At 47.6% G+C, this 12,894-nt stretch overlaps 1 protein-coding gene across 3 annotated transcripts in view; it reads left to right on the top strand.

Moving 5' to 3' along the window:
• Positions 1-12,894, top strand: part of LOC120500921 (phosphofurin acidic cluster sorting protein 1-like) — a 54,124-nt gene that overhangs the window by 26,671 nt on the left and 14,559 nt on the right. For 2 of the 3 annotated variants that reach the window (XM_039706432.1, XM_039706431.1), the window contains exons 2-4: positions 7,373-7,460; positions 12,334-12,423; positions 12,734-12,859. In XM_039706432.1, coding sequence (XP_039562366.1) covers positions 7,373-7,460; positions 12,334-12,423; positions 12,734-12,859 — 304 coding nt within the window. Of the gene's footprint in view, positions 1-6,304; positions 6,331-7,372; positions 7,461-12,333; positions 12,424-12,733; positions 12,860-12,894 lie in introns of those variants that run through there. The other variant, XM_039706433.1, reaches the window with a different exon arrangement.

Below are 12,894 nucleotides of genomic sequence, written 5' to 3'. Positions count from 1 at the left end.
AGTAGCAAGAAGCCAGCCAGGAAGACAAGGAAAGGCAGATGTATCTGCTTGCAGGACACTGTTTTCTTCCCATTTGTCTCCTGACTGAGGATGAATTGCTTGATGATACCTTGCTCTTGGTAATGTATATCCTACTGATACTGTTATTTTTTGCCCTCCCCAGCATGACTTTGCCTATCCTCCTCCCCTGTAGTGCAGCCAAGCTGCTGCTGTGAGGATAGGAAACCCCTTCCTTTGCTGCACCCTCAAAGACAAAAGGAAGGAGGGTGTCATCTGGTCCTCTGGGATATCTGAGCTTTGGGTTTGGTCTGTCTAGGGGCACATGGAAAAGGAAATGGGATGATGGAGGGGAGGAATGTGGGAAAACAGGCTGGATTTCTTGATGCAGGTAGAGCTATAAGCTGTGAAATGCTTCATAGGAAAGGAAGGGACATACCCTGGGGAGGTTTTGTTTTCTGTGCTTCGTGCTTTAGGATTTCTTGTGAATGTCACTTGGGAATTGGGATAAGTCAAACCTACTGCAATTTGCAGTGACAGAACCCTGCTCTGGATCCAGCAGCAGGGCAGATGTGTGCTACTGGTAGCAAGCTGCTGTCAGCCAGGATGCAGATGAGCCAAAATGTGTCTCTTTTGGCAAGGAGAGGAATGCTGGTCGGCACCAGGGCTGTTGTGCTGCTCAGCACCTTGTGTATCTTGGCAGAGGGAACTGAGACACAGCAGGTATTTGGTGGCTCTGCCGTAGCTCTTTCCTTGGTGACCCAGGAGGTGCTGTCATAGTTTTTGGCCTTTGCCTGTTGCTGTGTTACACCTCTTCGGTGCAGCTTGCTTTACTTGCCCATCTCAGGCTGCAGCTGTTGCAGTGGCTTGAGGGCAGAGTGGCAAGAGTGTGCTGGCAAGCCCTGAGTCCTCTGTCTCTCTGTCCCTTGGGGAAGCTCAGAGCAGGCTGATGCTTTCCTCCCAATCCATCTGTAATTGGCTCACCTACCTGTGCTGATGCCTGATCTGCAGAGCCTGATGAACCTGCTGCTGTCCCAGTTCATTGCTCTGCTTGCTGGCAACAGGGACTTGGTTTTTGAAAGTGGAGTAGGTCTCTCCTCCCCTCTGCGTGCATCAGGGGTGTCTCATGCAAACACACCACTTGGGGCTCGGGGAGGATCTTGCTTTCATGAAGCTGTGGCACATTTCAGGTGGTGTCTCACCGCTGACACACAGTTTGTGTGCTCTTCCCTTGACACCTGCTTTGGCCACTATCCGAGGTGAGCTCTGTGGATGGACACCCCTCTGATCACGTCTGCTTTTACAAGCTGCCCCATGCCACCGGCCAGTCTGGAGCGTCCCGGTGTCCCGGGTGTGTGTCCATGCCGGCTGCCTTCTGCCCTCTAGCGGGAACATGTTTTGGGAATAGGTGCTACTCCAGCGGTTTGGGGGGGTACAGGAGCATCGGGAGCGTCCCGTGCCTTGTGAGCCCCGTGGAAATTCTGGCATTTTTCCAGAAGCCCAGTCTCAGAGTTTAATATCACCTTGAAGGGAAATCTGAGCTGTCAAAGTCAGGAAAAATATTGAAGAGCAGCTAAAGTGACACTACTAAAGGCTTAGTCCATGTCTGTGCATCTAATAAAGGTGGTCGTGCTGACAAGGATGCACAGAGGGCCAGTGCTGGGAAAGGTGGATGTGTTCTAACATTCATAGGTGGCTTGGAAGCTACAAGGATCCAAGGTCCCTGGCTGCTGCCACTTGGAGAAATCAGTGCAAATGTCCAGGGAAACAGTCTTGTCCAGAGAATGAGCTGCCACTCACGAGTGATTGGTAAACCAAGCACTGAACAGCCCAGGATATCAGCAGAAAAAGAGAGGATTTCCTTAATTCATTCATTTCATTAATTTCATGTCATTAATTTCATTTCATAATTCATTTAATTTCATTAAGGCTTGACCCTTAACTTGGGGATAAGGACTGGCTCTGAGGCTGGGGCACAGAGCGGGGTTGGGCAGTGACTCTGGATGCACACTGGGCTTTTCTCCTGGCTTGTTCCAGCTGCAGTGGGCACCATGCCAAGAGCAGATTCTCCAGATGTTACACATCAGTTGAAACACTGTTTTTTATTTGGATGTGATTTTCTTTGGACTAGTACTTGCTTATACTAGTTTTTATATATACTTTGGAAAAAAAATCTGAAAGCATATTTTTATACATATACATTTATATCGGTAAGAGGGTGGTAAACATACAAATAATATTTGAAGACTTCCTCCAGAATGAGGAGGACTGCTGTCATTGCTCTTAAGAAGATTTGATTAGTTCTGTTCATACATGGAGGGCATCACTTGTGACCCAGTTTAGTGGCATAGTCAGAGCAGCAGAAAACCTACTTGCTTTTCAAAACAATATTAGTTTTTTTAACTTGGGGAACACTTTTCATTTTTTTCAAGAAGGAAACTATGCAAAGAGTACTGCCCAAGCAGGAAATTGTTGCATAATGCTTTATATTGCCCCTTCAGTGAAAAGGAAAACAAAAAACTATCTTTTGTTGTTGAAAAGAAAAAAAAAGAAGTAGATTAGAAAATGCTTTAATGTTGTCTTGCTGTGGTCTCTAGGAGGTAGAGGATTAGGTCCACTGAATCTGCAGAGAATTTTGACACTTTTACTGCACTGCAATAAAAATATTGAGTGAATTGGTCCTTAGATAATATGTACATGATTTGGTATAACAAATAGTGATAAGAATGCTTGTAAAAGCAAACCAATACATCTGTGTATTGCTTTGGCAAAAAATGGGGACACAGTGCAGCCCTAGCCAGACTTCAGCTGTATCAAAGTTAAAATGTTTATGATTTATTGTGAGGAAGGGATAGTGAACAATAGACCCAGAAAGAATAGAGACCATAATTAAGCTCCCATGTCTGCTTATAAAAAAGCAGATATGAGGATTTTTCAGAATAGTGGGATTTCATCAGCTGTGGTTTCCTGGGTTAGGGGAATTGACTAAGCCTCTGACAGAGGCAACCAATAATGAAAACACAGAACTTGTTGTATGGTGTTCAGAGAGGGAACAAGTTTTAAAGCAATAAAATGGTGTCTGCTCCTTCTCTTGGGCTCCCAGATTATACAAATCCCTCCAATCTGTATGTACATGAAGTGAAGATAGTGGAGTGATAATGCAGAAATTGTGACTGCACCACAAAGCTGTCACATATTATTGCACTCAATTCAATTGCATTGGGAAGATCAGCCTGTAGTAAATCACTGTCAGCAGCAACAATATTGGAGAAAGCTGCCTCTTTATCCTGGGACATCCCATAGCAGTCCATGTTCCACTTGCAGTGGAAAAACTCTAGAGACAGGGTGACCAAAGCTCTGTTGTCACAGTGGGTCATGTACATACACAGGTATGAGCTGATCCTCCTGATGGCAGTAACATCATCTTGAAAGGATGTGACACCTTGAATTCAGCAGGTCTCACACCTCTGCCTGATGATTTGAAGCTCCACTTTGAGTATTGTGTTCAGTTTTGGGCCCCTCACTACACAGAAGGCACTGAGGTGCTGGAGCGTGTCCAGAGTTGGTGAAGGGTCTAGGGAATTAAGTTTATGAGGAGAGCTTGAGGGACCTTGGGCTGTTTGGCTTGGAGAAAAGGAGACTCAGGGTGACCTTATCACTCTCTACAGCTCTCTGAAAGGAGGTTGTACTGAGTTGGGGTTGGTCTGTTTTCCCAGGTAACAAGTGACAGGACAAGAGGAAACAGCCTTAAGTTGCATTAGAATAGGTTTAGGTTGGATGTTAGGAAAAATTCTTCACTGAAAGGGTGGAGAAGTGGGGGAATTAAGTGTTGGAATCACCACCCCTGGAAGTATTCAGTAAACAGGTGGATGAGGCAGTCGTGTACATGGGTTACAAAGTTAGTGCTGAACATGGTCATGCTTTGTTAATGGTTTGATGATCTTAGAGGTCTTTTCCAACCATAACAATTCTGTGGTTCTCTGATGGAGAATATCACCTGTATGATGCACATTTTAAGTAAACCACAGACTGATTTAACTGATACTCTCTTATATTACCCAAATCTAGTTCTTTTTGCAGATGTTTTGTCCTCCTACCTGCAAGGACACTGTGGTGAGCCAGATAAAAGCAATTGAAATTGAGCCACTCTTAGCAAGGATAAATGCACAGGGAGCAGGATTAGTAGCCTTGGCACATGCAGCATCCTGGGAAGAGGAGAACATCTCTGTGGACTCCCAATATGTTCTTTGGGTGTGTCAGGCAGCAGGAATGTTATGGAAAGAATGGGGATTCTTCACATCAGCAGGACAGAGTATCTATCCCTTGGAGAAGAAATATTCAATTTGTCAGCATTAGTACAGTTACCTGTGGTTCTGGATGGTCAGACAGGAAAGCTGCCTTAACAAAAACAAGCCACTGTGTGTCCTCTATGACCTCTTGATTGGATGCTTTTGCAAACAACCGCTGGAGGCAGTGCTTTGCTGCTGGCAGTGAATTTCACAAAATGCATGTTTATAAGAGCTTTCCTTTTCAAGAGAACTACAGGCCAGCTTGGTGAATGCACAAGTGTTTCAGTCAAACTTCAGAGCAAAAACTCCAAATTTGTCATTTAGTGTGGGAAAGAAGGCAGCATTTTTTAAGATAATACCAGGGAACAGTGAGTACCTCTCCCCAGTAAATGACCAGTAGAGGAGTGTAGGAGTACTGAGGTTCCAGGAGGCTGTCAGGCTGCCCTGTTGGAGCTCATTTTCCTTGTTGCTGTCAGTGATTGTTGCTATCAGAATGTTACACAGACATATTTGCCACGACTCAGTATAGTGGAGGTCCCTGCAGCAGTTCCATAGCTCAAGAACAGTTGCTACTTGTTCTCTTTAATTATAGGAGTAAGTAAATCCAGATTTATAATTTGTCTACCAAAAAGTGATTTTCAGGGATCACACTGTGATCAGTTCTGAACAAAACCATGGGGTAGTTGCCGTGGGATTTGGCTGAAATGTTCAGAGCAGCATCTGATCTCTGTGGATCGATCCTGTCCTGTAGATATCTGCAGAGATTAGTGTGGGACCCTCTGCTGCCCTGTACTGGCACTGGACACTCAGCACTGATGTAAATCTGGGTGATGCAGGGATTGGTTAAGTAACAGATCAAAAGAGGATCATCAGGGACAGCCAAGCTGCTTAAAAATTGTGTGCTCTTGTGCTGCAAGTACATTCAGCCTCTAGAACATGCCTGTTAATCCCTGTGGGAAGGGTTGTGGTATTTTAGAAAGCACTGTTTGGACAAAGGTTGGAGCTGCAGCAGGGTGCAAGCTATACCTTGAGTACCTTATGTCTTTGAGTGCTGCAGGGAGGAAGAGCACAGGGTGGAAGGGGAGAATCACCTTCTGTCACATGTTGTGGAAAGGACATGGGGCAAACTACAGCATCTCTCACTGTGTGAAATAGATCTTGAAAGCTGCAGAGGGGTAGAAAGAGAAGAGTGCCATATCAGAGGTGGAAGAGCTGACCAGTAGGCATTCATTCTTCCCCTGGAAAAAAGACCAGGTACTGCCTCAGAGAGGAACATGAAGAGCTAATGAGTGAATTAGTTTTTGATGTGTGTTTCTACAGCAAGAACAACTGTCAGGTAGAATTACAACCTTTCCACATCCTCCAATTAAGATTGAATATCCTTATGTAAGTTTTAGTCTTCAAGAGATAACTTTTCCATGCAGGTAACTAGGTGACTAAATTAGTGCTGCGAGGAAAGTTTGAGTAGATGTGCTGTCCCTGTCTTACATGTTCAAGCCTCATTTCTCTCCATGGCTTGTCTAGCAACAGTCACAATTAGCACTGGTTGTTAGCTAAGCTTAGCCTCTTTTCAAGCTTTCCTTCAGTACATCTGATGGAGTTGCTGTATCCCTTTCTCTGGGCAGAAGGAACTCAGTCCCCCCCTGCCTGAGAGGTGCCTCTTTGTCTTTGGCCTTGCTCCCCACAGCTCACCCTTAGCTAACCATGCCTAAGTATTTCTGGGGAGGAAGAAACCTGCCTCAGGTAATAAAGTTTCTCCCTTCCTACAAGCAAGGGTGGGTGGACAGAGATGGGACCACTTATTGTAGTGCTGGAGTGCACAGAGTACGAGAGCTTAGGGTCTGTGCTCTGGGTTTTGGCTGGAATAATGCAGCCATCTGGCAAACGAGTGTGCAGAACTTCCCTGCACACCCAGCTTCCTGACTTCTGCTCTGTACCAGGAGGGACCAGAACATGAAGGGCAGAGCAGCAGGGTTGCAGTCACAGTCCAGGAAACCTTCTGTACAATCAACATTTTAGAAGGGAGGACAGACATGACAGGGAGGTGAGTGCTTGCTAAGCCCTAAACCTGTCCTGCAGTTTGGCTCTGTACTTCCCTTTTTACTGTTGTTCCATCTCTGGGAGTGTTCTACACTGCTGCTGTATATCACCATAGCAAGAGCAGGTTTTCTCCTTAAAAAATAAATAAAGCAGGTATTCAGAGAGCACAGTGTGTCAGACAGACAGATAATTGGTAGCAGCCAAATCTGTTCTCCAGAGAGGGTGGCCTGACTCTCAGGTCCAGCATGCTGATATCCACAGAAGTCCTGGAAACCAGAGCCTACAGCAAGGCAGCCGTGGAGCACAGAGGGTAACTTGCAAAACATCAGTGTAAATGCTGGTAAAGCCATGTCTGGCTTTGCTCCCTGACACAGTTCCTTGCAAGTAGTCTCTATGGGAGTCCTGCTGCAGGCTCCTAGGCAGGAGATGGGAGTGGCTGGCTGTCTCACTGGCACTGACTCTTCCTTTGAGCAGCAAAAGTAGCTCTTCTCACTTATCCTCAGGATCCTTCCTAGCTTTTTCCTGGAAGTGCCACTTACCATGCTGAGTCCCCAGGATTTGAGCTTGTCGGGTGGCTGAAGCTGTATGAAACCTCCTGTGGGGCTGCTTCCCAAGTCAGCTCTGTGTGGTACCATGCAAGAGAAGAGTGAGTGATGTCTGCATGGGAACATTTGCCTTAACTAAGTCCAGGATAAGAGTGGATTTAAGTGCTTTGGTTTATAAATAAACAGTGCTGTGGCCAAGGTAGATTTAAACAGAGCTGGCAACAGCGCTGCTTGGGAAGGGATCTCTTTACCACATGGCCTGCTGTTGGACTTCCTGTTGCATGCTAATCCCTTAAGCCTGCTTTAGCTCTGTTAATTTTCCTTCTTTCCTTTTTTCCCCGATGGGCTGTCTCCGTGGCGCGTGAATGCCAGCGTTCCTAGGCCAAGCTTGTGCCTGCGACTGGGCCAAGCATCCAGGCTGCCTTCTGAGCACTGGGTACCATGTGGCAGGGCCCCAGGGATGGTGGTGCCTGAATGTGTCCCATTCTCTCTGTCTTACAGGCTCTGCAGTCTGCGCCTGAAGAAACTCACAGTGCTGAAAGAGCTGGACAAAGAGCTGAGCTCTGTGCTTATCGCTGTGAAGATTCAGGTAGGTTCCTCTCCTCGCTGCTGCCCCATGGCAGCAAGCCAAGCCCATCCTTGTGCCCTCTGTGAAGTGCTGGTCTGCATGTCCCTTGCCTAGTGTCAAACAACCCCTGTGTCTCAGTTAGCATGCTCAGGGAGATTTTGGCAGGTGGGAATGATGCCCCAGGGACAGCGGCAAGATACCTGGTGCTGGCTTGTATCAGGAATTAATTTGGTTAGATACTGGGACAGAATCTGTCATGCCTCCCTGCCTACCTCTGCCAAGGCCCTCCTCTCAAATTGCTGTTTGGAGTTTGTCATCCTACTGTTCCCTACCCTTTAAGAGAGGATCAGTGCTGGATGGTTTCCAGCAGTGCCTTCCATCCAGATCACTCCCTGGGGAGGGAAGGGTGCAAGGGATCAGCATCTCTGTGCATAATGTTCTGCTGATATTTGTACCCAGTCTGGTCTCTAATATCCCTTCCCTTTCCCTGTGCATCCCTGCTAGTCCTGGTGCCTCTACTGTGAACTAGGCAGAAGGGAGGGGAAAGGATCTTTGTCACCAAGGGGGCAGGAATTTACCACCATCCTGATATGTGCGATCCCTCCACTCTCTCTGCTGCTTGTGGTGGAGCAATGTGTTCCTGGGGGTGCAGGCACATCCTTTCCATGTGCCAAAGGACAGCATGGAAACAAAATGCATCTTGAGTATGCTGTCCTGGCCACAGCTTCCCTGACCCAGCTAGGGTGCTGGTGTCCTTCCTTCGTTCTTGTCAGCTGGCACGAAAGCAGCTGATCCCGTTGAAAGCACCGTGGGGCGGCAGCTCAGCAGCTTTGTGCTCCCACAGAGCTCTTTGTGCTGCACACATTAGGATCTAAATCCTGGATTAATGCTGGAAGCTGCAGTATTAGTGGAGCTCTGTGAGCTGGAGTTTGTCTTCATGACAGACCTGATTCACTTGCACAGAAGAAACTGAAAGCAAAATGTATGAAACCTGAGGCAGGGAGTGAGGACAGTGGAGGAGTCTGTGGTCCACACACTATTGGTCAGTGTCCCACTTTGCTGGCATTTCCATCACTGTATGTATGGTCATTCAGGAGAGCTGAAAGCCCTGGAACCCCTGAGACCTGAGCAGCAGAGAGCTGCCTGACTGGGCCTTGGAAATGTGGAAGCAATCCAGGCTGGGCCACAGCTGACAGCAGTACTGACCAGGACTAGGGGGCTGGCAGCCAGCTGGAAGCTCTGGGTCCTACTTGACTGGGAGGGCTGGAATGGTCCCTGACTTCTCTCCTGCACAGTCAGCCCAAGCTGAAGGTGCTTCTCTGCACTGGGGAACCTTGGGTTCTTGTGCAGCCCACATGTGCTGGGGCTGACATGATCTGAGTGTGCATGGCCTCAGCTGCAGCCCTCACACACTACAAATGTGGGACAGTGGAAGAGATTGCACAGTGGGACTCCACCTCTCTCAAACAGACCATCCCCATCCCTGCCACAGGCCAATCTTGCACCTTGGTGGCAAAAGAAATTAATAGGCCTCAGCAGTTTGAAGCCACAAAGCCTTCTTGCTGCAGGGCTTCTTTTCCTGTTAGGGAATGGAGGCTGCATCCAGGGATTGAATTTAACCATGGTCACCTCCTCTCTGCATGGCCATGTAGCTGTGGCTGCATGCTGGTGTAGACTTCCTGCAAAGCTGAAGAGAACAAGGAAAATACTTTTGCCCACATTACCCCGTGGCTCAGCATTCCTTGTGGGAGTGGGCTGAGTTTGTGTGCCTCCCCAGGCTGCTTTCCACCTGCCTGACCAGCTGCCTTGGCAGGGTTTGGGACTGCTGGAAGGCAGATGGAGGCTGTAGGCAGCTTCAGCACAGCATGCCTACAGAGTGGCCTCAGATGGATCCATTCTCCTGCTCCTCTCCTAGGTAACAGATGAGTCACACTAGTAAGAAACTGTTTGAAGGCTTTCCAGTGAGCATTCCATCTTTTGGATGGAAACAGCTGATGCACATAATTTATAAAGGACCTGCAAATTCCCAAGGGGGAAGCTGGGGACTAGAGGAAAGGAGAGCTGTATTTCTCTCACTTCAGTAGTAGTTCTGTTAGGGTCAGCAAGTTGCTGCTTTGAAGGGCAGATTGAATGGAAATAAAGCTCTGACCCTGCCTGGGTGGAGCTGCCACCCAGGCAATTGCTCCAGTGCTGGACACAGTCTGCTTAAAAAATGTGCATGACCCAAAGGACAGTGTAAAGGCTGTCCAGAACTCCTCATGTTTTTCTCACAGTGCACTTCTCACTTAAAAGACAGCTTCCAAGGGTACCATGTGCTGCTCCTTCATCTGGAAATGCCACTGTAAAGGGGAACTTTTATGTCTACAGAACTTATTCATTTCCCAGAGGTGATTTGAATAGATAATGTTCCATGGATTTGGGTGAGATAAAGGCTGAACTCCTGTGGAAAAGGGGATTTGTTCTCATTCACTTGAGTGGTTTTTAAACCTTTGTCCCTTGTTATTGTTTTAACAGACTGGAGCCATCATAGAGCATTTCCTTCTGTGTGTTGTTCAGTGTGGCACTAAGAGATTTGGATGTGCTGGCTCAGCTCCATACAGCTGCAGGTACCTGCCTTGGTATCGCAGCTGATTTTGGCATGAAGGGAAACACAGTGTTCCCTCTCAGCAGAGAGGCTCTAGTTCACAAACACCCTGTCTTGAGCCATGAATAGAGGAAACAGTCAAAGAAAAAGAAGAAAACAAGCCCCAGCACTCCCAGACTGATGCAGATCTTCCTGCGTCTGCCTGTGGGATATAGCTGGTGACTCAGGTTCAAGCCTTGATGCTGCTGTAGAGAGATGATATTGGCAGTCACTACATAGGAGACAAGAGTGTGTGCTGTGAAATAGGCCAGGTTAAAAAGGTTGTTTGCCTCTTCCAGGCCTGCCCACTGCCCCAACCCTGCTCCCTGAAGGAACTTGGGCTTTTTTGGTCTTTCTTACTGTGCAGAGTTTTCTTTTTATGCCTCAGTCATGCTTTGTTTCTTATCTCTTTGTAGTATTTTTCACTCCTGCCCGAGCAATCCTAGCTAAACCCTAAATTTGTTATTATATTAATGGGCTGTTCTCTCCCAAAATTCGTGTTCAACTTGAGTTTTGGTGTTTCGCTGTCTGCCTAGTCCAGTACTTGTATAGTACTCTCTCATTTTCCAGATGTGGAATGCTGCTCTAGCCTCAACCCTCATAAACCAGACCAATCAGGACAGATTTACACCTGAAATTTGAGTTTGTACCTTGCAAACCAGAGCTGGGCATCATGTACCTGTGTATTGTAGTGAAAACTCCTTTGTGTTTTCAGTTCTTAGGTACTAAAAACCTGTGACCACCACTTGTCCCTATTGCTTTTCCCTTCCTGGACACTCTTTGTCATCCATGATTTTCACTGTAGCAGTCTGATATTAAGTTTTTCTGTAGTATTCATAGGGATACTCAACTGCTCTGCAGAGAAATTGGTGTTGCCTGACATTTCCCGAGATACAGAGCAGCTGAGCTATATGAAGTGCTCAGTGTCATGTCCAGTTGAGGTTTGAATTTCTCAAAGGATGGAGAATCTTCAGTATTTCTATGTCCTTGTCCTTGCACTGTGATAATGCAGCAGCCTTTGTCCCAGTCCTTGCAATTCCACACAGATGTGCACTGGCATTTCACTGAGGGATTGGATTCACCTAGGATTGAGGCTGGTATGTAACTTCCTTAGTGGTAAATGATAGTGAGGCACAGGACAGCAATGTTTATGAAACCATCATTTCCTGAACACACCACTCAGGATATCCTCACCTTTTCTTTGCCATAAGTCCTTCCCCAAAAATAGCATCTTTAGGAACAGTAATTACACTTCTATTTGTGTTTTGATGAAAGAATAAATCTTTGGTAGATAATTTCTCTGCAACAAAGAGCAAATTGTGCTAAAGTAAATGGTCACTGTCATTGTGACTGCCTATCATGTGTTATCAGATAAGAGTTCAGGAAGGGTCAGGGTGTTCTTGGCCAGGAGGGCTCACAGATGGTGAAGGGGATGAGCTCCACCTCCTCTCTTCCGTTTTAGGAAGACCTTTTGCAGGAAAGCCTTGCTCCTGGCACAGTCTCTGGGAACAGCATTGCAAACAGCTTTTGGGAGGATCTGTGGGTTGTGCCACCCTGCAGCCAAGAGGACCTGGTGCATGCAGACAGCATTTTTATGCCTCCAAGTCATTCAGTGTCTCTATCAGAAACCAAGACATAGAGATCGTAGAGATAGGGCAGGGGTAAAAGAAAGAGTTGGAGTAGGAACATGATCAGAGTGCCTCTGTTTTACCCTTCTGGTAAAAACATTTCTGTATGTAGAGAGATAAAGAATGTTGCCTGAAGAAAAGACTAGGATAGAATTTTCTGAGACACAAGCTGAGCAAGCAGGGGGACCCCTGTTTTCCTGGACATCCTGACTTGGTCCCAGCAGAGCCGTCCTGCCAGCTGTGCTTAGACAGGGATCTGCACTGGGCCTGTCTGCTTGGGGGAGAGATGTCTCCAGGACCTGGTCCTTTCCTGGCCAGGCAGTGTATTGGGACCCTTTCCTTTGCCCTGCCTGGTTCCCTCTGGCTCCAGGAGTGTCCCTCTGGCATGGGAGTGGCACTCCAGGTGCAGAGAGCCAGATTAAGCAGAGCAGGTGCTCCCTGGCAGGTGGGCAAGGAGAAGGGCAGCTCAGGGGGTACTGCAGGCTTTTGCAAAGCATTGATAGGCATGTGAAAGGTGGCTCTGCAAGGTGGATCAGAACAGTCAAGGCATCCTGTCTTTCCTTGTGGGCTGAGATCAGCATTGTCTTGTGTGTGTGATGCAGTGGGGTCTGTGGTCAAGCTCAGTCTGTCAATCTCGTTATAGGGGTCAAAGCGAGTCCTGAGGTCAAATGAATACATCCTCCCACCTGGGGGCCTGATGGAGACCGAGCTGGAGCTGACCTTCTCACTGCAGGTACCTGGTGTTACCTGGTCCCCTGGGCTCCCTTACCTGGCATTTTTCAGCAAGCACAACCTTAGGGCTAAGTGTGAAAGGCACTGCCTCTGCGGAGGAGCCTGCTGTGGTTGGGCAGCTGCTCCATTGCTCCAGGGATTGTTTTGCTGGGCATTGGGATTTGGAGGATGATGGATAGGTGCAGGTGGCCTTTGAGGGACACCTCAAAGCTCAGCAGGTCTACAACAGCATTGAAGAAGAGTTTTCTACCTGTGTGTCGTGCTGAACATTGCCCTCATGCTGCCATCCTCTGTGTGCTTCCCTTCCCCAGTACCCACACTTCCTCAAGAGAGAGGGCAACAAGCTTCAGATCATGCTGCAGCGGAGGAAGAGATACAAGAACCGCACCATCCTGGGCTACAAGACCCTGGCAGTGGGAATCATTAACATGGCTGAGGTACAGCGTGCTGGGAACAGAGGGGAGTCCCACGT

This window comes from Passer montanus, unplaced genomic scaffold (genome assembly GCF_014805655.1).
Source record: "Passer montanus isolate IOZ18808 unplaced genomic scaffold, ASM1480565v1 scaffold192, whole genome shotgun sequence".
NCBI classification, from domain to species: domain Eukaryota; kingdom Metazoa; phylum Chordata; class Aves; order Passeriformes; family Passeridae; genus Passer; species Passer montanus.
The sequence above is the reverse complement of the archived record's forward strand: the minus strand, read 5'-3'. Positions and strand labels throughout refer to the sequence as shown.